This window comes from Camelina sativa, chromosome 7 (genome assembly GCF_030686135.1).
Source record: "Camelina sativa cultivar CO46 ecotype springtype chromosome 7, ASM3068613v1".
Classification (NCBI taxonomy): Eukaryota; Viridiplantae; Streptophyta; class Magnoliopsida; order Brassicales; family Brassicaceae; genus Camelina; species Camelina sativa.
In genome coordinates this window covers 18133439-18159348 of record NC_141886.1, presented here as the reverse complement: position 1 = coordinate 18159348, position 25910 = coordinate 18133439, and the positions used below count along the sequence as shown (strand labels likewise).

Genomic DNA, 25910 nt, shown 5'->3' with positions numbered 1-25910 from the left:
TAAAAATCATTCATCATCAGATGTTATAGGAGATCTCAAAGAAGGTATGAAAACCAGAGGTATTAAAATTGATTTCAAGAAAATGGAAAGCAATTTTGCAAGCTGGGAAAAAGTTCATTTTGAGTGCTTTGTCTCATTCGTTGAGCCTAAAAATCATAATGAGGCTCTTGCTGATAACTCATGGATTATAGCAATGGAAGAGGAGTTAGAGCAGTTTGAGCGAAACGAGGTATGGGATCTAGTTCCTCGACCTAACAATGTGAATGTGATAGGGACAAAATGGATTTTCAAAAACAAGACTGATGAGAATGGAACTGTGGTTCGAAACAAGGCCAGATTGGTGGCTCAAGGATATACACAGATTGAAGGAATTGATTTTAAGGAAACATTTGCTCCAGTAGCAAGACTTGAATCAATAAGGTTCTTCTTGGGAATGGCATGTATCATGAACTTCAAAGTGTTTCAAATGGATGTTAAAAGTGCATTCTTAAATGGAATTCTACAAGAGGAAGTATATGTGGAGCAGCCTAAAGGATTTGAAGATACAAGGAACCCAGATTATGTGTATAGTCTAAAGAAAGCTTTGTATGGTTTGAAACAGGCTCCAATGGCATGGTACGAAAGGTTGACTAATTTTCTGTTGCTTCAAGGGTATGAACGAGGAAATGTGGACAAGACCTTGTTTGTATTAACCATAGAGCAGAATATCATGGTGGTATAAATCTATGTGGATGATATTATTTTTGGAAGCACATCGCAAGATTTAGTGAATAAGTTTGTGGAGAAGATGCCTCAAGAATTTGAGATGAGTCTTGTTGGAGAATTGAAGTACTTTATGGGTTTGCAGATCACTCAAACAGATGAAGGGATTTTTGTGTCCCAAAGTACTTATGCAAGGAAGCTACTGACAAAGTTTAAGTTGGAAAAGTGCAAAGAAGCAGTCATCCCAATGAGTACGACAAAGAAGTTAACAAGGGATGAGAAAGGGCAAGATGATGATGTGACTTTGTATAGAGGACTGATCGGGAGTTTGTTATACTTGACAGCTAGTAGACCTGATTTGTTCTACAGTGTAGGATTTTGTGCTAGATATCAAGCAAAACCTAAGCAATCTCATTTAGAAGCTGTAAAAAGGATTATTAAGTATGTCAAGGGAACACTCGATCTCGGTCTTTGGATGTCAAAAGGGTCTAATTCAAGTTTAGTGGGATATTGTGATGCAGATTATGCTGGAAGTTTGGATGATCGAAAGATTACAAGTGGAGGTTGTTTCTTTTTGGGAAAGAACTTAATCTCTTGGTTGAGCAAGAAACAGAATTTTGCATCATTATCAACAGCTGAGTCAGAGTATATTGCTATGGGAAGTTGCTGTACTCAATTACTTTCGATGAAGCAGATGTCTGCAGACTATGGAATGGACTCAGGGATTCTACAAGTCTTGTGTGATAATAAGAGTGCCATAGATCTCTCAAAAAATCCTGTACAGCACTCTAGAACAAAGCATATTGATGTAAGACATCATTTTATTAGAGAGCTTGTGGAGAACAAGCAAGTCCAGATTGATCATTTATCCACTGAGATGCAGTTGGCTGATCTGTTCACTAAATCTTTAGATTTTCAGAGATTTGTGATGCTGAGAAATCTAATTGGTGTTTGTACTACATGAGTGTATACTCATGGTACAAGAACTAGTTCAGGAGTTATTGAAAGTTATTTTGAGAAAATGGATCAGTTATGTGTTTATGGTTTAAAGGATTATGGGCTTGGGCTGATTAATAGAAGAAGTTTTGTTTTTATAAAAAGGGAAGAAGAAGAGTCTCGAGAAAAAAAAAACAAAAAAACACAAAACAAAAATATTAAACCTAAGGCGCAAAGGGAGAACAACGACGATTTTGAGAGAAGAGGCTTCGAATCACAACAATGGTGACCACAACTCGCAGAGGGAAGATTAACAGGAAAGGTGGATCTGAAAAGCGAATGGATGGTGACAAAAATAGACCACAATTGATTGATGAAGAAATCGAGGAAGTAGAACATGCACCAGTTTTGGTTCCGTATTCGGAGGACTCATCATCGGCGGAGAAGACCCAAGGACAGAATGACGAATCGTTTGGACCTGCATGTGATGTTGATCTGGGTGAATCCGAAGAAACGGAGTCAGATGAACCGACGTTTGTAAGTTCGATTGATCAAGTTCAGAAATCTAAAAAGGGGATAGAATTAGAACTTTCGGGTGATGAAGTTGATCCTATTGGAGTCTCGGTTCAAGAACAATTTGAGCGAATGGCCAAGAAAAAGCGAGTGCACAAAAAACTTGGTCTTGCACCACCGAAGAAAACAAGAAGAACAGGGGAATCAAGTTCCACTCGCATGAAGTCGAATTCAAAGTTCGATCCTAAGGTGTTTGCTACAATTCCGGCTCAAACAAGGTATAAATCTTTTAGTTCTAGGAACATTACTGAGGAACGTCTTGTAGATCTTGATGCTAAAGATGAATGGGGATATCTTGATTTGATTAAGAGAATGGGTATTCCGGCTAGTGTTGAAGGTTTGGGTTCATATGTGAAGGAGATTATTGTTGAGTTTTATGCTAACCTACCTGACAAGGCTCCAGCTGATGGTGTAGAAGTGTTGGTTCGTGGTCACATTTATAAATTTTCTCCAGCTGTCATTAATCGGGTTTTTGACCAGTCACCTTTGTCCGAAGTTGAGAAACAAGCTGCTGCAGCTGTTGATTTACTCAGTCTTGAAAAAAATGCTGAGACTTTGATTGGAGAAGATCATATTACGTGGGACAATTTGAATCCAAAGGATTTCCCAGCTGCGTTTGGAGCTTTATTCAGCATCTCAGGTTTTAACTGGATACCATCATCTCATAGGAATCATGTGTCTGAACAGCGTGCTAGGCTTGTCTACAAAATTTTCAAAGGGATTCGATTTGACTTTGGGAGAATGGTGTATGATCAAGTGTTTGAGTTGACTAAGGTCAAGACGAATGATTCTCGATGGTTAGTGTTTCCTAGGACCATTTTTAAGGTTCTTATGCATCAGAAGAAGATAGAAACAACTCGGTCTAAAGTTCATGTTAAGCCTGTAGCTTATCGGAAAGATGCTCGCACTGGAAAGGCTTATGATACTAAGTTTCCTGAGTGTCCCAGTTTTTATGTTCCACTGGTATCGTCTGAATCACCTCCTGCTGCGTCTCCTGGTCAAAATTATTATGAGGTTCAACTTGGGAGCATTCATATGCCATTAGTAGATCAGAACGATCCGGAGTTGGTCTATGGAGCACTGAGTGATACAGCTCGAGTCCTACAAAGTCTGTTTGGAGTTGTGTATCGTTTGACCCAGAATCATCCCATGTCAAAGATGATTTGATTGGTTTTTAACCTGTATACTCTTCAAGCAGGGGGAGAAGGATTAGTTTATGGGGGAGTGTCATGTTTGCGGGGGAGCATCATGTCAGAATGTTCTCTGTTTTTTCAGTTCTTTTTCGATGTTTCGATTTGCTCGTTTTGAAACCTTAAAACTACTTTGCAATTCGGTTTGATTATCTTTTGGGATGATTTTGCGTTGGTTCAGTTCTTTGTTGAAGGATTGGCAATCAGACTTTTGATAAAGGTTATGTATTGAGTATCAATTGCTGAAATTATTGATCTTGATTGCTTGAAGAAGCATAAGGTTAAAAAGGGGGAGATTAAAGATGCATCTATTGACATAGTTGTTGTATCAAAACAAAAGTAGTACAAGATGTGGATCAGCTGGATTAAACCAAGGAAAGGAAATCTATTACGGCAATTAAGAGAAGTCACATGAAGCAAGAAGAAGTTTCTGGAAGAGTAAAGACTTTCTTGTTATAAGGATAAAAGGAAGTTTTACAAAGATTGTTAATTTCTTAAACTATAAAAAAAAAAAGGAAATTAACAATTCCTAGTTTAATTAGAATTGGAAATTAACCTATTGTGTGATTGAGTCCAATTAGTATAAATAGGAGAGGCTGGGTCTTGAGAAAGATCAGCACTTCAGAAATTAAGAGATCTTAGTGTTTGAATCTTAAACTTCAAGAAATATTAGTTTGAAGATTCAAAGTAGGCTAAAGAGAATAGGATTAGAAAATAGATTTAAGGAGAAACCTTGTAAGAACTTATTTTCTAATAAAAAGAGTGTTGTTTAAATAAAAGATCCAAACCGTTTAGTTCTTACCTTTTCAAACATACCCAATAGAATTTCTAATGCTCTCTTTGGCCATAAGCTCTTCAATTAACCCATTAAGTCTTTCCTTGATCTTCTTTGACTTTGACTCTTTGATCCAACTTGCTGAAGAGAAACAACATGGTCTATATGATTTCTTCACCATGGTCTTAGTAGAAACAACTCTTGGCTTCCATACATAATTCTGCAAGTACTTAAACAAATAGGACCTTAAACTCTTCAGGTGAAGAACTAGATCAAGCTCCTATGGCAAATGGAGTGTGTCGTTGTGTTCCGTGGACCAAATATTATGTTCCTGAGCTTGTTGGAAACTAAGAGATCCATTAACATCTTCCAAGTGGTTCGGGTCGAAATTGTTGCTGAGTTGGTCTGTGTAACCCGATATTTGGCTCAGACGTGAAACTGTCATTGAGATAGATCCACTGACTTGAAATATCCATATCTTTCACATATAAACTGATCTCAATGTGATTCCAATTCTCCGTGGTTCTAGAATGGATCAAGATTCCAGAACAGTTTGGTTCATAGCTTGAATCCTTTTGGGTTTGTCAGAATCCTCTTTTTAATGCTCATAGGTCCAAGTCGTGTAGCCATGAGTTCACTTGATTTGTAAAATGAATAACTCCTTCATCTAAACTCTGATTGGACTGATTTGACTTTGAGATATGCTCTAGACGCGCTAATAATGTATCCCAAATGGTTGTTTAACTGAAAGAATTGATCCCAAATGGCCCAGAATTAAGATAGAAAGAATAAGAAGTATTTAGAAATGGAAGATGAGAACATGATCAGACAAATACCGGTTGAGCGGCTCTGATACCACTTGATACGTCCAAATTCGAGGATTACTCAGTCAGATTAAATTGGATAGAAACTCGCCAAGGTGCAAGGTGCAACAAGGGAGATTTGATGGATTGAGGGGTCGCACAGCAGTTGCGGAAGGCTGCTGATGTTCCCAACTCCAATCGCTGCTAGATATGACACACTAGTCTAGCAAGAGGAAGTTGTTGCTTGAATATTACATAACAAGAAACAAGAAAGTGTTCTAGACAAAGAACAAAGAGATAGACTCTAAAAATGAAAAGGAAATTGATTGATTACTATCAAATGAGATTACATTTGTTTATATAAGGATAAGAAACTTGGTAACAAGGCCAATTATTATTTTTTTCTTGAAACTAAAACACATTAAAGATAGATGGTTGAATGAATACCTAACTCTTGAAGTTTTCCTTCCCAAGGTATCATTTCCAAGGTGAGTTGAACTTCATTTTCGTCACTCCTCTTTGACCACAAAATAAAATGATTATTTTGGGCTTTCTTGGACTTGAATTAGGCTCAAAGTGGAGTGGACTTGATAGACAACATCCCCAATAAAATTTATCATGCTCTCTTTCGCCATAAGCTCTTCAATTAACCCATTAAGTGTTTCCTTAACTTCTTTGACTTTGACTCTTTGATCCAACTTGCTGATGAGAAACAACATGAGATGTATGATTTCTTCACCATGGTCTTAGTAGAAACAAATCCTGGTTGCCATACATAATTCTGCAAGCACTTAAACCAATTGGACCTCAAACTCTTCAGGTGAAGAACTAGATTGATCTTCTTTGACAAATGGAGTGTATCTTTGTGTTCCGTGGACCAAATATTATGTTCCTAAGCTTGTTGGAAACATAAGAGATCATTAACATCTTCCAAGTGGTTTTGTGTCAAAATTGTTGCTGAGTTGGTCTGTGTAACACGATATTTGGCGACGTGAAACTGTGATCCACTAACTTGAAATATCCATATCTTTCACATATGAACTGATTTCAATGTGATTCCAATTCTTCGTGGTTCTGGAATGGATCAAGATTCCAGAACAGTTTGGTTCATAGCTTGAATCATTTTGGCTTGGTCGGAATCCTCTTTGTAATGCTTGTAGGTCCAAGTCGCGTAGCCATGAGTTCACCTGATTTGTAAAATGAATAATTCATTCATTTGAACTCTGATTCGACTTCAAGATATGCTCTAGATGCGTTAAGAATGTATCACAAATGGTTGTTTTACTGGAAGAATTGATCTTCAAGTTAGTTGGTGTTGAACAAGGTTCAAGGATTTTCTTGGATGGTCTCATGATCATATCAATTGGCAATTAGTTAAATAATAACGGTCTACAACAAATAATTCAAGAAACATAATTACTAAAAAGGTAAAATGCCATAATCAAGTTATTTCAAAAAGTAATACACATTACAAAGCCTTCTTGCTTTAATTTTGATAGGTGTTGATTGCTCGAATAAAATAACCTGATACATTTAATCGCAAGTTAATATACTTGGGGTCAGATAGAACAAAACGAACCAAACAAGAAAACCTTTTCTCTCAAGCACAAATATCGAGAACCCCTCAAGCAAATTCTGCTCTGACGCCGGTAAAGCTCCGGCTTGCCGGCGTCGGGTCCTTCGTCTTCTTTCTGCTTCTGTTTACTTGTCCTATTTACTTTTAATTTTGTGTTGTGCCTATCTCAATCAATCATTCTCCCTCAGTTTCATCCTCAAGTCTCCTCTCCCCCGTTGGAAAGTCTTTTTATCCGATACTCATCCAAAGTCAGACGGCGAGGGATCGCTCTGCTGACCCTCAGCCCGAATCAACCCCTCTCCCCAAATCCCATGATGCGGCTAGTAGACCTGACCCCTCTCTCAGTGTACAGATCTGAACAAATCCTCACCTTGCCTGAATTTCTATGTCTCGGTGGTGTCGCCTTCTGGCTAAGAAACTCATTTCCGCGAGAAGCTGAGATAACGAAGCTACTTTTTTCTACTCTTCAATCCCTCTCTCACCGCAAAGCCTTAGGACTCCAGATCTCTGCTGTGCATGCCCCTCCTGGAGTCCAGTGGATCCAGTCGGAAAAGCTACTTGTCAGCACGGCGCCTTTCCATCGCCACCCCCTGCTCAACCGGTGGTTTCCTAGGGTTTCTGTTAATGGATTTGTATCCATTGTTAGGCCCAGTAACCTCATCTCGGCCCAGTAACCTCATCTCGGCCCACTACCAAAGCTAACGATCCCTGTTTCCATCTTTTGAGGCCCAGGTCTGTATTTTCATTTTCCACACGAACGTTTGTCCTTGTGATGCATCTGTTCAATCATATTAAATGCCTGCTGCCGGTTTCTCTTTGGTCGTTGCTTGCTGCGTATGTGAAGTTGTTGTTCCATTGTCGACAATGCTTGCTTAGTGTTAGAATTTATCTACCTAGACCTGTTACTGAGAAGCTTAAGTCAAGTTCCAGTTCTTTAGTATCAATAGTCTCTGCTGGATCAAGTCGAGTTTCCCCCGGTAGCAGAATGTTGGTGTCTTCAGAACTGCTTGATAAATCTGTTTGTCGAGGTCAGCTTAGTAGCTTTGTCCGGATGCCGGCCTTGTATAACCATAGTTATGAATCAGATCCGATAGCTTGCTTGAACCCCTTGCTTAAACCCTTTGACCCCATGTACCACCTACCACCAGTAGATCAATTGCTTGGGTCTGTTGAAACTTTCAAGGACCAAACTGACTCCAAGCTTTGTGTGGAATTCATTTACCTCCATTGCCATGTGAGGGATGACCCACCTGCTTTGTTACAGTTTGACACCCTCTTCCTGCGATCCCCGATTATAGCTTCATCTACAACTATGAGGTATGTTCTTTAAAGCTTTAAGTATTCCATGCGATTGAACCCTCTCAGGTTGGCGACAAAAATCGTTGAACCCTTGTACCACCGACTGCCATTAGATCGAAAGCTTGGGTATGTTTCCGCTTTCCAGGGCCAAACTGATTACAAGCTTTGTGTGGATTTCATTTACCTCCATTGCCATGAGAGGGACGACCCACCTGCTTTGTTATGTTTTGATAACCTCTGCCTGCGATCCCCGAATACAGCTTCATCTACAACCATGATGTTTGCTCTTCAAAGCTTAAACTATCCCATGCCCTTGAACCCTTTCAGGTTGGCGGAAAAACTCTCAAGCGTTCCCTCTTTTGGAACACCCTTTTAAAAGCTCATCGGTACCATCCGCTAGAGCCGCTCATGACCACCCGTTGGTCGAGGATTTCGTGAAGCCTGACTTCAAAAACGAATCCGCTCTGGTTCCAATAGATTTCTCAAAACCTTTTCAATGTGAAAATCATTTTGTTAAGCTCATGGAACCCCTATCTTTAGCTCTCTATGTCTATTTCATTCATCTTTATAGTTTGGAGCCACTTGAAAAGGATATTTTTTAATTTTTAAATTGTGTGAAATCATTTAAGTGTTATTATGACAATTTTTACACAAATTAAGAAAATATATTAATATTTTATACCCTTTAAATTTAAATTAATTTTTAATATTTTTCAATGGATATGAGGTTAAAGTTGGAATTGTATGCTAAAATTTCCATTGAAAATTTAAAATAACACTTATTGTAAAACAAAAAAATATAATGTCAAAATAATTTTTTTTGTGAAACAGAGAGAGTAATATATAGTAATACAGTATAATGGTTTTCCTGAAAAGAGTATTTTCTGTATAACCTAATTATTATACCACTAAAGCCTTTTATTAACCTAATTAATGCAATTTTATGGCTGGAGTAGATCAAATTGTCTTCTGTTTTTTTAATCTTTATTAGCTTCACCTTAGTTTTTACTTATTTTTGGCATGGTTTTGTCTCATGGCTGTATAAGCTCTTTCATTTAATTGCTTAATAAACATAATTTAAAAATAACATACTTATCAGGGAAAGAAAAAAAAAAAAAAGATGAACGAGACATTAATTGAAAACTAAAATATGGTTTAGTTATAGTTAATTGGTTATCGTATTGGGCGATACACGGCGATCGTACCTACTACTCCTGCTCAATTAATTAAGTGTATTGATCGACAGATGAGGAACAAGCTCCTAGCACTTCAACGGTTGGGCGATCGTAGATACGACCAAGGGTTACAATTCTGGTTTAACTCTAGGATGTGACTGTCTTGGTTTTGATTTTTCAGTTTCATTTTCAGCTTTCCTTAAACTTTTCTACCTTATGTTGCATTAGTTGTACAAACGATATTTTTTACTTTTAAATATAATTTTAACATTAAATTCAAAAAAAAAAAAAAAATTGGTTATGGTATTCTCAAAAATCTTCTTCATTTCTTTCAATTATCTTCTCCGTTATACTAATGCTAATTTTCCGTTATAATTTCTTACGAAATTTTAAGGGAAATTGTTCTTACCTTTAAAGTCATTTCACGATTTATATTTGTAAAGGCATGTGATCTTTTTCAGGATCTTCCTTGGTACTTTCTTTGTAAGTATATATGATTCAAGTCAATTGAGAGATAGAAATTCATGCTTGTTAGTTAATCAATTTAAATTGTGATTTGCGCATTAACTTGAGTATCAAAAGGGCTTGATTAATCAATTTTACATTTTTTTTTCATTTATTAAATTTCTTTAAAATAGAAAAAAATGTCTAGTTTTCTGGAGCCTTCAATTTTGGTAATTATTTGTATATAATTAAAAACGTACATTACAAATATTCTTACACGTACAAATTACATTCCCGCGATGTTGTCAACATCGTCTTAAACGGGGAAAAATGCCATTTTATACATGTACACTCTCAAAAGTGCGAATTTCTACCTTTACAAACTATTAGTGCCAATTTAAACATGTACTCTAATAAAATTTAAAATTCATACATATACTTTCAAAATTGAGCCAAATTCCGAAGTCCACATTGACGAACGCTGACTCAGACTCGACGTGTACAATGATGTGGCATCGTTTGCTCTAAACGACGTCGTCTTGCTCTTTTTATTTCAAAAAAAATGTTTAAAATGGCAACACACTATGTTCGAACCCGCAACATGTAAGTTGGCTAGGGTATGCTTATAACCAATTGATCCAATAACCATATACAAACGTAACATACACTTTTGTAATTATAAACCTAAATAATACATAGTTTTGGATAATATAAAACGACATCATTGGAATTAGGAGAAAAATAAGAAATTTAGGGTTCATGATTCGATTTTCTCATTTGGAATTCATTTGTTCTTCCTCTTCTCTGAAATTAAGAAATCAAGGGTTTTTCTTCTTCCCGAAACGGCGTTGCCACCGGAAGAGAAGCTGAGGCCTTGCTTGAAGTGAGCAGCTCCTTCGCCTTTACGCATGAGAGCGTTGTAGTATGCCGTCGATTTTTCCTCTTCCATAACTTGAGATGCAGAGATCGAATCCATTGTTTAATAATCCATCGTCTAAACATTTAATTGGTTACAAAGAATTTCACTTTAATAATCCATTGTTTTCATTTGAATCTTTAAACCTTAACACAAAATTACTTAAAAATTGATAAATTGATTGTTTTTATCGAGGAGCTACAAAGATTCGAGTGAGCCATGTATATGGTTGTCGGATCATGTGTGTGAACGATGGATAAATAGGTCAATTATTTAGGTTTATAATTATAAAATTGTGTTTTACTTTCTAATTTGGTTTTCGGCTCAACTGGTTTAAAGCAGATTTAAAATGTCTTATAGGTCGCGGGTTCGAACCAATGGGGTTGCCATTTTAGACATTTTTTTGAAATTAAAAGAGCAAGACAACGTCGTTTGGAGCAGACGATGCAACGTCGTTATACACGTCGAGTCTGAGTCAGCATCCGTCATGTGGACCTTGGAATTTGGCTCAATTTTGAAAGTACATGTATGAATTTTAAATTTTATTAGGAGGATATAGTAAATGTCTAAGCTGATCAAATAGAGTTTCGATCGGTTGAATATAGTAAATGTAACACACAATAGAGTTTCGATCTATAAACTCTTAAATAGTTCAAATCAAACCTCTTCACAATCACTATTTGCATTGAACGGATTCCAAAGCTGATCAACGTCAAACGTTAACGACATTGACTTGATCAAAGAATTGTCTGCCTCGTGGCTCTCCTCTAGCAAACTCTCCCACCAGATAGTCTCTCCATCCATTAGATTATTCAAAAACTCAAACTTTTCATCATCTTTGTTACATGTGATACCACCATCTTTGGTGCCAACTTTGTTAAGGCCAACTTCTAACTGGCCAGTGATGCTGGTGCACCCGTTGTTGTTGGAGAAGGATAGAGGTCGAAGCCTTGTAGCATTGAGTTTTTCGGCCGGTGTGGTAGCTGAAGAAGTCACTTCTCTCTTTCTCATTTTGGTCGTACAGTACGGTTCTTGCTTCTTAGCCCTATTAGTGTTCCAGTAATTCTTGACGTCATTAGCAGTTCTACCAGGTAATCTACCAGCAATCAGTGACCACCAACCTGTTTGAACAACACAAACCTGTTTCCTAGAAGCTTATGAAGACGAAGGAGAAGATCAACTTCATCAGAACTAAATTCTCCTCTTTTGATATTGGGATCCAAGTAATTCACCCATCTTAGTCTACAGCTCTTCCTGCATCGGTTTAACCCTATATAACCAATACTGGGGGATCAGATCTTTGAAGTATATATGCTTACTTATCAAGAACAATCACACAGATATACAGCCAGTTTTTAGCTCATTTGGTTACATATTTCTTATTTTTATTTTTTTATGTGGACAACAAAATAATATATTTCATCTGTGTCATACATTAAGACATATGATCAGTGATTATGCAGTTACTTGTTAATAAATATTTTCATTCGAAACAAATAAGAATATAAGTGTACGTGTGGATATAATATACCACTTCTCAAAGGAATTAGGTGTCATTTTCCTTCTCCATACTTATCAATGCACTCCTTCAAGAGTTTATCTTCTTCAGGAGTCCATGCACCTCTTGTCAACCCTCTGAACGAACCCTCCATGGACGGATGGACCAAAGATAAATAATTAAATGTATATATCCAAATTACTGTATAACTTAAAAGAAATTGTATAGAGTGTGTTGTGGCTTATTGAATCCTTAGGAGACATATATATAGAGAGAGTGTGAATGTGCGTGTGCACGGAAATGTGTTATTCAAAGGGGTTAGACAAGTGGCGTGCATGTTTGATATCCACATTTCATTTTTTTTTCCCATTGCCAACACTAGTTTTGTTTATTATATGATTAAACCTAGAGAATATCTTACAAGTTACAAATATATATATATATATATATGCATATGATAATAATGGCAACTACTACAATAATAACATTAATGTGAACAAATTTATATCAAAATATTAAGATAACTAATTTATATGTATTAGAAAATTTGGGAATGTGTTTTTAGGCAAATGTTAGAACTGTTAAAATGGGCGAGTTATCCATGGTCACCCTAAGTTTAATTCATTATGAACAGGTCATGGACAAACCGATAATTGAAACAGGTTTAAATTGTCTCTGTCCAACAACTCCCACACACAAAACGGTTTGAACAACTTAGATATGGATTGGACAATTCTAGGTTAAAACCGATTTGGGGAAAATTTTAAAACTCATTTTTTAGTGTCAAATTTATTTTTAGATACTTGTGTTTTTTTTTTTATTTTACAAAATATTTTATATGTTGGCCAATAGACACCCATAGACAGCTCATAAAAATATGATCATTAATTGGCATGAACGATTAATGGACCGATTGTTAATGGATATAGTCAGCTATTTGTCCACAATTAAATTGGATAATGTTGGACGGGTTAAAATAGACAAAAACAGCCCATTTTTACAGCTCCACAAATGGTTAACGTTTTGTTTTTGCAACCTTCTCCACCGAAATACGACTTTACCAAGTTGTGTTATCTACTTATCTGCATAGTAGGATTGATCTATAATAGACCGGGCCTTATCGATTATCTAGGAAATGTGAATTATGCTATATAGCCATAAATCTACCAAATATTAAGGATATATATATATATATATATATATATATATATATATATATTATTTTACGATAAGTACAAAATAACTTTTGTTATCTAATATCGGAAAATAAATCTGTTAACATAACATATATAATTACTTTCGTTATCTACAAAACTAATATAATAGTTTTCCACTTCTCATTTGATATAGCATCTACATTATAACTTTTGTTTTAAAAAAAAAAAAACTTAAGAGTGTATGTAACAAAATATATAAATAATTAAAACATGTTTGATTTATTTATTGCAAAATCTAAACTAAATAATTATTTATTTTTATCTAATTATATTAAATTTATTTGTTATTTTCGTAAATATCTCGTAATATAAAACCAAATCAAATATGTTTACATATATATATATATATATATATATGTAATTTTCGATTTTAATTCTTTGATTATTATGGAACCAAACTTTAAATAGTTTTCAAAGATATTGAGTAATTATCGGTTCTATTTATATGGCTGTAAAATTAAATTGTGATTTCATTATATGTCAAACAAATTGATTAGATTCATTTTTTGAAAAAAAATGTTTGTATTCGCATTTATAATTAATTCTTGAATCACATTATACACGATCCGAATACAAATATTCTGGGTCAATCCGAGATCCGCGCGTTTTCAAGACTTAATCTAATGGCATTACATGTAATATTCTCCAACTCTATGTCTACTTAATTAAAAATATTTTCCTTTTAATAGTATAGATATATAGGAAATATATACTAAGGTTTTCATATTTTTCTGTTTTTTCCATATGTATTAAGATGAATTAATGAACATAGTTTTTTTGGTTAAGAAAATTTGAAAATCTAAAATAAAAGATAATATTCAAAAATTAAATTAGATTTCTATAAATATCTCAAAATCGAGAACCATTTACGTTATATATATACAATTTCAAATTTAATAATTTGCTTTTATGGTAACAACTTTAAACCGTTTCCAAAAATATCGGGTAATTTTAATTTTATTATTAATTTCGTAATTATTATTTCCATAAATATTAGATTTTCGAATAACAGTTTTTGTTTACCATATATTGTTTATTTTTTTATTTTTAATTATATAAGCAATTGGACTTGTTTGGCAACATGGATATATGATAAAAAAAAAAAAATCCAAAATCTTAATTTGTACTCCCTAATTAATCGTATAGGTAATAAAATGATTAAAACTTTAATCCAAATAAAAAAAATAAAGAACATTAATAAAACATCTCCAAAAACAACCAAGTGTTCTTATGCAAAGTATGAAAGAGGAGAAAAAAAGTTGAAGACGAGAGGTCTGCCATGAGTCATTTGTGTTGCAGGTCGCGGATAATAGCGGTTTCTAATTTTTTGGATTTTGCCGGTTTTATTACTACTAGTTGTTAGTACTATACCCGAACTGGTAAAGTCTCCAAGTCGCGGGTTAACCAATCGGACTGGCCGGGCCTGGCCTGTTGTGAAACCATTGGACTTCCAACTACCAAGAGGGATTATGGGAATTCTGTGTTTTAAAAAAGAAAAAGAAAAAATCTCTTTTGCATTAACTAGGTTTTTCAAACAAAATCAGCTCAAATCAAACCTAACATAATCAACCTTCCGCATTAAATAGACTCCAAAGTTGCTCAGTGTCAAACATTGGAGACATTGAGTCCATCGAAGTACAGTCTTCCTCGTTAATTGTAGTAGCTACGGAACCCTCTGCGTTTGCCACTTGGTTCTGTTCCAGCAAACTATCCCACCACGTACATTCTCCATCCATTTCACTGTTCAGAAACTCATATTTCTCCTCATCTACGTTGCTGACTTGGGAAAGGCAAACTTCTGTTTGCTCACTGAGTTGGCTGCAGCCATTGTTTGATTGAGATGGACACTTTGCAACGCCAAGATCTTGAGACTGCGAGTCAGATGAACAAGTAATATATCTCTTCCTCGTTCTGCTCGTACAACATGGTTCTTTCTTCTTACCGAAATGAGTTTTCCAGTAATTCTTGACATCATTAGCCGTTCGACCAGGCAATCTACCAGCAATCAAAGACCATCTAAGAATGCATTTGAACAGATTTTATACAACTTGTTATTGGATCAAAGCCCTTACATTCTCTAAATATTTTTGATGTCTTTCTGAAATTTATCAACCTGTTTCTTAGAAGCTTATGAAGGCGAAGGAGAAGATCAACTTCGTCAGAAGTAAATTCTCCTCTTTTGATATTGGGATTCATGTAGTTCAACCACCTTTCTCTACAGCTCTTACAACATCGGTTTAGTCCTACATAACCAGTAATAGAGATCAAATCTATTAGGTATGCTTACTGTGAACTCAAATAAAATGGAAATGAAACTCTACTGCTTGTACACAAATTTACTATAAAAGGTAAATTAATAAAAATAAAAATAATACAATGTCTAAGACGTTATTAACCAACGTAAAATAGAAATAATACACTGTCATATAAGTTTTCCAATTATGTGGACAACAAAAGGGATTTTACCGTAAAGCATGAAAAATTAATTTGAAAAACTTTTAGATCAATACGTATATAAGAATACATATAAGTGATTAGTTAAATTATATATATACCACCTCTGGTAGGAACTTGGTGCCATTTGCCTTCTCCATACTTATCAATACATTGCTTCAAGAGACTGTCTTCTTCAGCAGTCCATACACCTTTTCTTAACCCTTCGGACGGAGCTTCCATGGACCAAAAAGTATATATCTAACCAGTTTATGTATATGTATTGTAGCTTCACAAATTCTTGGAAGACTTATAGAGTGTGAGGGGCTAAGGGAAGTGACGTGCTTGTTTGATATCCACATTTCAATTTTTTTTTTTTTTTTTTTGCCAAATTTTGTTTTCTTCGGGTGTTTAAGACTGGAAAATATCTTACAATCGTTTACATGTATAGGCGACTTACACATAAAGTCTTATTTTTCAAAAATATCTAAAAAAAAATTTAACATTTCCTACAGGATATAAAACTGTAACCCCCTAGGTATTAACAAAACTAAATTTAGACAATCCGCTATGTTAAAACAGGAAATACTATGCACAATATCTTTTTCTATATATATATATATTACCCTGCATAAACTATATTTTGCAAGACTTTGAAAATAATAAATAAAACAAATAAACTTGAGTTTATATAATACTTTCACTAATATATTTTGATTTAAATTAAAAGGTAAAATTGTTTAGATAGCCTACTGTATAAGGATGAGCATTAAAAACATTTTCAAACTGAAAACATGCAATTTTCACAAAAACATGCAATTTTCGGAAAATGTTTTCAGTTAAAAAATTGCATGTTTTCACAAAAAATAAAGTGCAATTTTCACAAAAACATAAAAATATATCGGAAAACATGCAATTTTTTAACTAAAAAAATATATAAAGATTTTTGATTAACACAATACATTCTAAATTTTTGAATGAAAGATATCTTGTATGTTGATGATAACTTAAGCGGGTGTATTCAACTTGACATTTTAAGTTATTTGTGTAAAATTTACAAATTATATGTTATTCAATCATAGATTTTGAAAAGTTTCTTAAAATTCACTATTATTGAAGTAATTATTTAAAAATCTACTTTAAAATCCATTGTTATTCAAAACAGTTTGTAGATTGGATTTATATAATTTTTAGGGATTCTGAAAGATTTGAGATGATTTTTTTAGTTAAAAATACAAAAATCCAAATCTCATAGTTTTAGGTGAGATTTGAAATTTTTTTAAAATAAATGATATTAATTTCTTTAAATTTATCAAAATCATTTAAAATTTTATGAAAACTAAAATCACTTGGAATATTAGCAGATCATACTATTTAATACTATACATTACTTTTCTAGTACAGTAAAACCTCTATAAATTAATAATGTTGGGACCAAGACATTTTATTAATTTATAGTGATATTAATTTATAGATATATTTTTAATTGTTTATTTTTTTTAAATTATGAATTGTAATAATTATAGCAAAATAAGATTAAACTTTCGGACGTTATAAATTTTATGGTTTAGGAATTGAACTTGTAATATTTATAAAGCATTATTGACAATAAATTACAAATACTATAAACAAATTGACTTATACACATGACATACATAAATTCAAATTTATGAATAATAATAATATTAATTCTCATATTTTAATAATCTGTCTAATTATCAAATTGTAAATGATGCATATCTAAAAATTAAAACTTTAAAATTTAATTATTTGTATGACATGTTATAAAATATTTTAGAAATATTATTATAGTTTGAAAATACAACATTACAAATGTTCTATAGAAATGAGTTTTAGGAGAAACATACACTATTATATCAATATATATATATATATATATATATATATATAAATTTATATGATTATTAATTTATGATATTATTGGGACCATATTTTACATTGAGATTTCAAAAAAATTATTATCTTATTATCTTATCGAATATTGTTAATTTTTACACTGGCCCGACTTGGGACCAGCAAAATTTATTAATTTATAGTGATTATTAATTTATAGAATATTAATTTATAGAGGTTTTACTGTAGTACCCTTTTCCCATAAGATATCCCATCATTATGATTTATGAACTAATGACGCGTGGAACCCGCGTTATATATTTAAAAGCTACATGGACCTTAAGTCAATGTAGGGGGAAAAAATGGAACGTTTTCTATGGTACTGACTATGGCAAATTTGAAGTTTTATAGGATCTTGTTTCGGACCATTCAAGGAAACAAATATATACAGAAATGGACTGTAACTTTTAATATTTTTCTTAAACACGACACGAGTCATTTCGGAAAGAAACACGAGACTTTTTCTCTTTGGTTTTTGACTGATTTTTTTTGAGGTCCTTATAATAGGCGAACCACTTCAGAGGTGACTTCACCCACAAAATTTGCCATCCACCCCCAAAATTTTCTTTGATAAAAAATTTTACATTTGAAGAGAAAAGGCCAAAAGTTTTCTTCGATCTAAGAAAAGAGAAGACATGGAGAATCTGTTAGGCCTTCTAAGACTTCATGTGATTAGAGGTGTGAATCTCGCCATTAGAGATTCTCATAGTAGTGATCCTTACGTCATTGTCCGTATGGGTAAACAGGTAACTTAATTTTTCATTTGATCTATTCCAATTCAGCCATTATTTTCAAGGTTTTCGAACTAATAGATCTTTGTTCATTACGGAATGAAGAAAGTATTAATACTTTTTTCCACATATTTAATTGAATTTTACGATATCTGTTTTAATATTGTTATCACCACAGCCTCACTTATTTTATATGTTAAAAACTTAAAATTATGAAACAAAAACATACTTTGAAATTTTAAGTATTGGTGTGATGCGTATGTATTCTAATTCGATTTGTCAAATTTTAAGTTTCGAGATCATTTACATGTCAAATGTAGTTTAAGAAGACTAATGAGAATTTCCAAGGATTTGACATATCAAATTAAAATAGTAGTTATGGACCTATGGTATACAAGTTTTTGATTTGATGTGTATATCGTATCTATATATATATAACCTTATTTGGGACTATGTTTTGTCTCCTCTTCTTTGTCGACGCAGAAGCTGCGAACACGTGTGATGAAAAAGAATTTAAATCCAGAATGGAATGAAGACTTAACACTTTCTATTACTGATCCAACTCTTCCTATCAATATCGTAAGTGATTCCTATATGACAACAACTCTCTTTTTTCTCAGTTGAATGCTTGATATCAAGTGCGTGTATGTGTTTTTGTTGTGATGGTATAGATGGTGTACGATAGGGACTGGTTCTCAAGGGATGATAAGATGGGAGATGCGGTTTTCCACATTGATCCGTTTCTTGAAGCCATAAGAATCCAAAACGAGCTGGGAGGACTACCGGAGGGGACTGTAATAATGAAGATTCAGGCAAGCAGACAAAACTGCTTGTCAGAAGAGAGCAAGATTGTGTGGCACAAAGGAAAGATTGTCCAAAATATGTTTCTTAGGCTCCAGAACGTTGAGCGAGGGGAGGTCCAGTTGCAGCTTGAGTGGATTGATGTCTCTGGCGCTATGAGTATATAGGAGGATTTTGCTTTCTAAACCCATTTTATACAATTGCCCTTATCCATAGAGACTATTCTTTATTTTTTTACTGAAACTTTGCATAGTTTAAGCATATTCGGATATTTAAATAATTGTTATGCATTTGAATTCTAAAAAAAAACTTTTGTTTAAAGCATAATTTCAATGTTGATGGATCACAAGTATTTTTTTCAACGTTGAACTTCACCACCTCGAGAAATGGTTTAAGTGTCATTAAAACGGAAGTTAATATTTGTTAACAAAAACAAACTTGGCCGTGGTCATGCAAGCCAAAATCCCTTGAAATATCTCCCTTGTCGACGCTTTAGTCTTCTTGGAAACAATACTTAAAGTAGATGTGATATTATCACGTTGCTTTAACCAAAGACTCCTAGATTTTGATGTGATGGATAGGGACTTTGAGCAATGAGTATTTGTTGCCTTGCGAGAAGGGTTTCAAGTAATGCAAGATGAGTTCTTCGTCCTTAATTTGGTACAAACTTATAACCTGCCGGGGAAACGATCAGTTGCGTCAACAGGGAAAAAAAAATATCAGTGGCCGAAGAAGAAGGAATGTCGAGTTGTGTTGTGTGGTGGTTTCGGCGGTTTGGTTTTATTGTTCGGTCGAGGAATCGCCATCGGAATTGTTTCGTCCAAGCGTAATAGCTCAATTGGTAAAGATTCTCGGGCAAAATCTAGAGATCGCCGGTTCGAGGGACAACGCTTGGGTGGGGACCATATAAAATGCTCTGGTCCCTAATCTGATAGGATGTACAGCCTAGGCCTGGTAACTTCCTAGTAAATCAAAAAAAAAAAATAAGTAATATAAACCTTTTATAACTTTTCTTAAAAATCCCTAAATTCTCATTTACATAACATAAAGTTAAGTAATACTTTTTTCTTTTCTTAATAATATGAATTCGAATTAATAGTAGTTTAGTTACTTTTCCTTGTTACTACTATTTCACTATACGGACTCAAAACTTCTGAAAAAAACAAAAAACATTATTAGTTAAACGCTCTCTCGAAAAAACCTCTCTCTCGTAGCTATGGCGATCGGTTTTTAAGGTTTTGATGAGGGTGGATTTCGACTTGAGATCCTTTTTGGTTGATTCTGATTTGCTGGACCACGATCTTTTAGATCTGCGATGGAGATTGTCGGGTCCTGGGTTTCTTTTTTGGGGGTTTTACCTGTTATCTCTGGATATCTCTTTGGATTCATGGAGGAGCGATCAGTCATTAACCCCTTTCTGTCTTGTGCTTTGATGCTTCAGGATACGAAAGGGAGTTCTTCGGGGTCGGGGGGTAAGTTGATAATACGGCTTTGATTGAGGGTTATGCTAAAACCTTGATTAAGGTCCCTCTCTCTCGTAGATGCATGAATCCAGTGATGCAAGCTATGAAGGCGTTGCTGTTTATGCTGCCACGGATTTGGAAGATGGAGGAGAGAGTGGTTGGGGCTGATCTGGGTATGGGGCGGTTTCAGTTTGATTTTGAGCACGAGAATGACATTCATGAGGTGCTGAAGATGGAGCCCTACAATTTTGATCATTGGATGCTTTCTTTGGTCAGATGGGAGCCGGTGGTGGATCCGCGATACCCTTACCTCATCAAGTTCTGGGTTCGTATGATGGGTGTTCCTCTGCACTTCTGGGCAGATGAGACTTTCCGTACTATCGGTGCTGACTTGGGAGAGGTTGAGGAGGTTGAGGAGGTCGATTTGGATAATGGACGGTGAGGATCCTGCTTGATGGCTTCAAGCCTTTGATCTTTGATGCCACCATCGAGTTTCACAGTGGCGAAGAGACGACAATATCTCTGAGATATGAGCGTTTGTTTGGGTATTGTCGGCGGTGTTACAATCTGTGTCATGATGTGTCCTGCTGTCCACTATTTGGTGATAAGGGGAAGCAGCGCGCTGGAGGATAGTTTCGATCCTCGGCCAGAGGATAAGCTTCAGAGCTATAAGGGTGCAATTGTGAATGGCGTGTCTACTGGAAAGGCTTCGGGGTTGAGTGGTGATAGTTCAGGGGTGCCTCACCAAGGTTCTGCTAGTGGGAATGGTCGTGGTGGAGGTTCTCAAGCGGATAATCATCGGGCTACTCAGGGTTTCGGGGGTAAGTGGAGGAAGAATAAAAGGGGCTCTCATGCAGATGAGAGGTCCGTGAAGAAGAAAACGCCTGTGGTTCCTGTTCCCGGTTCAACCTCTCAGGTCGCTGTCTCGGGGAATGGTCAAGTGCAACTTAGTACAAGCGATTTGGGGCACAACTTTACTGCTGATGAGCAGAAGATGCTTGATGATTTCCTGGGTCCTAATTTGGAGGAGGCTGTGACTACGGGTGATCCTTCTATGGAGCCAAAGTCGGCTCTTGCACAAGGTGCTGAAAAGAGGGTGTGTAAGAATTTGTTTCCTAGTGTTGGTGACGCGAGTGTAATAGACTCAAGTTCCATGGAACTGTCGCAGCAAGAGGTGCTTTTCTCTGATGATATCAGTGACTTGTTGGGGCAGGAGTTTCCTATCAGGGACGACCATACCTTGGGTTTTATGGACACTATCATTGAGGAGCAAGGTGCGGCGTCAGAGGGGATTCCCCAAGAGGACACTCTCATAACGGATGAGCAGGTTGTGGAGGAAGAGCAGGTTTTGGAGGAGAGCATCGTTGAGGTGGACCTCTCTGATCAAGCTTCGGCTGAAACGGTTAGTTATGTTGTGGAGGGTGTCTCTGAGGATAAGTCACGGGGTGAAAAAGCGGGGGGAACAGTGCATCCTCCACGGGCCAGACTGGTCAAGCAAAAGGGTGTTCTTCCAGGTGCTAGTACTAAGAAGCGGAATATGTTTTCTTTAACTTCTCCGCGAAAGAGGGTTGTCGCCAAGGGTGTTGGACTGAATGGGAAACTCGGTTCTCACCAAGGAGAAAAGCCTCCAAACCCATCGGTTGATTGATGTGTTTAGTAAGTAAAGGGCGGCAAGGGGATGACGACGTTGGTTACCTCATTTGGTGCTGGTCTTTCTTTCGGAAGCAAGCTTTGGTTTCGTCTTCTTTGTTTTCTTTAGTTTCTCATATGTTGTTTTCATGGAATAAGTTATCAACGGATGCTCCGTATGGTTGTACTTGTCTCTCGTTTTGGTTTTTCGTTGTGCTCTTGGCTTGTACTATTTTGGGTTGTACCCGATGTATCTCTTTTCTACGAGTAATAATAAATCCTTGTTGGCCCTTTTCTTGGTGCACCGTTTCTCTCCTCTTCTTGTTCCCGCGTTGGGCTTATTATGGTTTAATTCAACATTTGGTTGCTATTCTTATATGGGGTCGAGTTTTGGGCTCTTTTTAGGCCTGCTGATCTTATTCTCGACATTAAAGGGTGTTTATCACCTAAGTATGTTTCTATCTTCGTTTGGTAAGGCCTTTAGTTGCCAGATGATTTTTTTCTGGTCGGTATTATTCGGTATGTGGGGTTACGGATGTCCCATGTATTTTGGGTGGCCTGTTTTTTGAGTCTCTTGTATTGATTATAATGTAAAAATGCCCCACTATCATATTTATAGTCCCCTGGGTTTTTGGGGATGCATTGTAATAATGGGTATTGTGCAACCGGTCTTTGAGCTTTTTTATTTTGTCATCTTCTCAAGGGTGGGAGCAGGTGAACTTTTGTGTTTTTACCCCCATAATCTTATACTTGTTCCATGAATATTGTGAGTTAGAATTGTTAAGGCCTGGGTAATAAGGCAACAATTGGTAACCTTCGGGATTTATGGACCAAACATCGGCCAGATTTTTTATTCCTTATGAAAACCAAACAACCTTCTATTATTTTGGAAAAGTTTGTTTGTCATTTTGAATATAAGAATTTAAAAAAACAATCGATCATATTGGTTGTAGTGGTGGTATGGCTCTTTTTTATAATCAAGATGATTTTCAGGTCTCAATTTTATTTGAGTCTAACAGATTAATTGACATTGAAGCGGTCTTCAAAGGTCGGATAATTCATTTAACTTTCGTTTATGGTGATCCAGTCCCTAAGAATCGGGATTTGGTTTGGGAACGTCTCCTAAGAATTAGTTCCATTCGGTCCACTCCTTGGTTTGTGGTTTGTGACTTTAATGAGCTGACAGGGAACCATGAAAAGCGTGGTGGGAAGTTACGTCATCCTTCATCTTTTCTTTCTTTTAATGGAATGATTCAGGACTGTGGCTTTTTGGAGTTTCCCTATCTTGGTGATTGTTTGTCTTGGAGGGGTTGGCGTGATAAAAAACCTATACGTTGTCGGTTAGACAGGTCTTTAGGGAATGAGGATTGGCATGATTTGTTCTCGGACGCTGTGTCAGAGTATTTGCCGATGATAGCCTCTGATCATAAGCCTCTAGTGGTTAATATTGGTGCTAAAAGGCCGCGGGGGAAAAGGAGTTTTATGTTTGACCGCCGCAGGATTGGTAAGGCGGGGCTGATGGATGTGATTACATCGGGGTGGGACGGGGATTTGGACCAGGGTTCGGATAATTTCGTGCATAAAATTGTGAATTGTCGAAAGGCAATCTCTCAGTGGCGTAAATCCCAAGTTCCATTCAGTAGGGAAACCATTGAGTATTTAAAACGGCAGTTAGATGTGGCTCTGGCGGATGATTCAATTCCTCCATCTACTATCTCGGATCTTTAGAATCGTTTACATCAGGCGTATGGGGATGAAGAGATTTACTAGTATCAAAAGACTCGAAATAAATGGATGAGATTGGGGGATAAAAATTCGAAGTATTTTCATGCCCTAACAAAGCAGTGACGCACTCGTAATCGGATTACTGGTTTGTTTACTAAGGATGACACCTGGTCGACCGAGGATGTGGATATTTGTAATACTGCGGTATCGTATTTTGAGGATGAGTTTACTACAACAAACCCGGTAGATTTTTGAGGAGATCCTAAGGGAGGTCAATACAGTTATTACGGCCGAGGATAATGAGCGGCTCACAGGTCCCGCAACAGAGGCTGAGGTCAAGTCAGCCTTATTTATGATGCATCCGGATAAAGCCCCTGGTCCAGACGGAATGAGAGCTTTGTTTTACCAAAAAGCATGGAGTATAGTTAAGACGGACCTGGTCGGTTTGGTTAATAGGTTTTTTGTGGAGGGAGTCTTTGGCAAGGGCCTAAATCGAACTCATATTTGCCTTATTCCAAAGGTGGCCAAGCCAACTCGAATGGCAGAATTACGTCTGATTAGCCTGTGTAACGTTGGATATAAGATTATTTCTAAGATATTGTGCCAGCGGCTTAAAAAGGTTTTACCTGGTCTTATTTCTGAGACTCAATCGGCATTTGTTCCTGGTCGGTTGATCTCAGATAATATCCTTATTGCTCAAGAGATGTTTCATGGCTTACGCACAAACCCGTCTTGCAAAGGGAAATTTATGGCCATAAAAACTGACATGAGCAAGGCATACGATAGGGTCAAGTGGGATTTTGTGGCAGCTTTGTTACGGAAGATGGGGTTTGCAGAGTCATGGGTTTCATGGATAATGTTTTGTGTCACTTCGGTTGAGTATAAAATTCTTCTCAATGGCCAGCCAAAGGGTTTGATAGTTCCAGAGAGGGGGTTACGACAAGGTGACCCTTTATCTCCTTATTTGTTCATTTTATGCATAGAGGTTTTAATTGCTAATATAAGGAGAGTAGAGAGGAATAAGCTTATTACATGGATAAAAGTGGCGAATAAATGCCCGCCTATTACGCATTTGTTGTTTGTCGATGATAGTCTTTTTCTGTAAGGCGGACAGAGAACAATGTCGGGTTATTTTGGATATCCTACAACAGTATGAATCTGTTTCGGGCCAAAAAAGAAATCCAAGTCCTCGGTACAGTTTGGTCACAAAATTGATGAGCTGACAAAGGTAGAGCTCCAGGATGTTCTCAGGATCACAACTTTGGGTGGTATGGGGTCATATATGGGTTTACCCGAAAGTTTGGGTGGGGATAAAACCAAGGTCTTCTCATTTGTCCGAGAACGGATTCCGAGTCGGATAGGCCTGGGCATTCGGGTATCCGATCGGATTCGGGTTCAGATGTTCGGGTTTTCGGATTTTCGGATGTAGAGATATAAAACATGATCTGGTATTTTCTAATATCGGGTCGGGTTCGGGTCAGGTTTGGATTACCCGAAGTCATAAAAAAAAAAAAAAAGTCTGTCGTGAAAAAAAAAAAGAGAACAAAATACTTTCTTATTTCTATCTTCCTCTTCTTGTCTCCATCTTCATCTCTCTTTTTCAGCAAAAAACCCTATATTTGTTTATCCATAGTCACTACTTCAAAAATTAAATCCTTCAAATTCCCTACCAAATCTAATATTTATAGCAAATTATATGATATGATTCATATTTATCTTCCAACCTCACTCACTCTTCAAACCCCACAAACTATCTTTTTTTTTGTAGATCTGCTTGTCATGTTTTTAGTAAAATTGATCTGGTTAATAAAAAAAATAAAACAATTATGGGTTCTGTTGATTGAGAAAGAAAAATAATAAATCAATTTTAGAATACATAATTATATATATATATATATAAATAATTAACGTTTTCATACTATGACATAAAACTAAGGTGGCAAAATGGTTTATGATACACTTGTAAATGCCTAAGGTACTGGGTTCAAACCCACTTAGATGCATTTTTGTATTTATTTCGGGTATTACCTGAACCCGATCGGATATCCGAATTTCAAAGAAACTAAATCCGATCGGGTATTTAGTACTATCAGAATCCGAACCGAACTGC

At 35.9% G+C, this 25910-nt stretch overlaps 3 protein-coding genes and 2 pseudogenes across 3 annotated transcripts; 3 read left to right on the top strand and 2 right to left on the bottom strand.

Moving 5' to 3' along the window:
• Positions 1-10980: 10980 nt before the first annotated feature.
• LOC104704658 (transcription factor MYB114 pseudogene) lies at positions 10981-12041 on the bottom strand (annotated as a pseudogene).
• A 2628-nt stretch (positions 12042-14669) lies between these two features.
• Positions 14670-15780, bottom strand: LOC104704657 (transcription factor MYB114 pseudogene; annotated as a pseudogene).
• A 2202-nt stretch (positions 15781-17982) lies between these two features.
• LOC104704656 (protein C2-DOMAIN ABA-RELATED 2) lies at positions 17983-19315 on the top strand. The gene is made up of 3 exons (XM_010420704.2): positions 17983-18197; positions 18666-18761; positions 18854-19315. Exons 1-3 carry the CDS (start codon positions 18087-18089, stop codon positions 19148-19150), a joined length of 504 nt encoding a protein of 167 aa, XP_010419006.2. The 5' UTR covers positions 17983-18086; the 3' UTR covers positions 19151-19315.
• Positions 19316-20975: 1660 nt separating this feature from the next.
• LOC147941384 (uncharacterized) lies at positions 20976-22094 on the top strand. Its single transcript, XM_087458500.1, has one exon. It carries the CDS (start codon positions 20976-20978, stop codon positions 22092-22094), a length of 1119 nt encoding a protein of 372 aa, XP_087314626.1.
• A 941-nt stretch (positions 22095-23035) lies between these two features.
• Positions 23036-23803, top strand: LOC147941383 (uncharacterized). The gene has a single exon (XM_087458499.1). The coding sequence runs from the start codon at positions 23036-23038 to the stop codon at positions 23801-23803; it is 768 nt and encodes a 255-aa protein (XP_087314625.1).
• The last annotated feature ends 2107 nt before the right edge of the window (positions 23804-25910 follow it).

Bases quoted from the DNA above. Each gene is read 5' to 3' on its own strand.
- LOC104704656 (XM_010420704.2), top strand. From the start codon at position 18,087: ATGGAGAATCTGTTAGGCCTTCTAAGACTTCATGTGATTAGAGGTGTG. The intron at 18,198-18,665 runs GTAACTTAATTT...TTGTCGACGCAG, and splicing joins TTGTCCGTATGGGTAAACAG to AAGCTGCGAACACGTGTGAT. The intron at 18,762-18,853 runs GTAAGTGATTCC...GTGATGGTATAG, and splicing joins CAACTCTTCCTATCAATATC to ATGGTGTACGATAGGGACTG.
- LOC147941384 (XM_087458500.1), top strand. From the start codon at position 20,976: ATGAGCGTTTGTTTGGGTATTGTCGGCGGTGTTACAATCTGTGTCATG.
- LOC147941383 (XM_087458499.1), top strand. From the start codon at position 23,036: ATGGCTCTTTTTTATAATCAAGATGATTTTCAGGTCTCAATTTTATTT.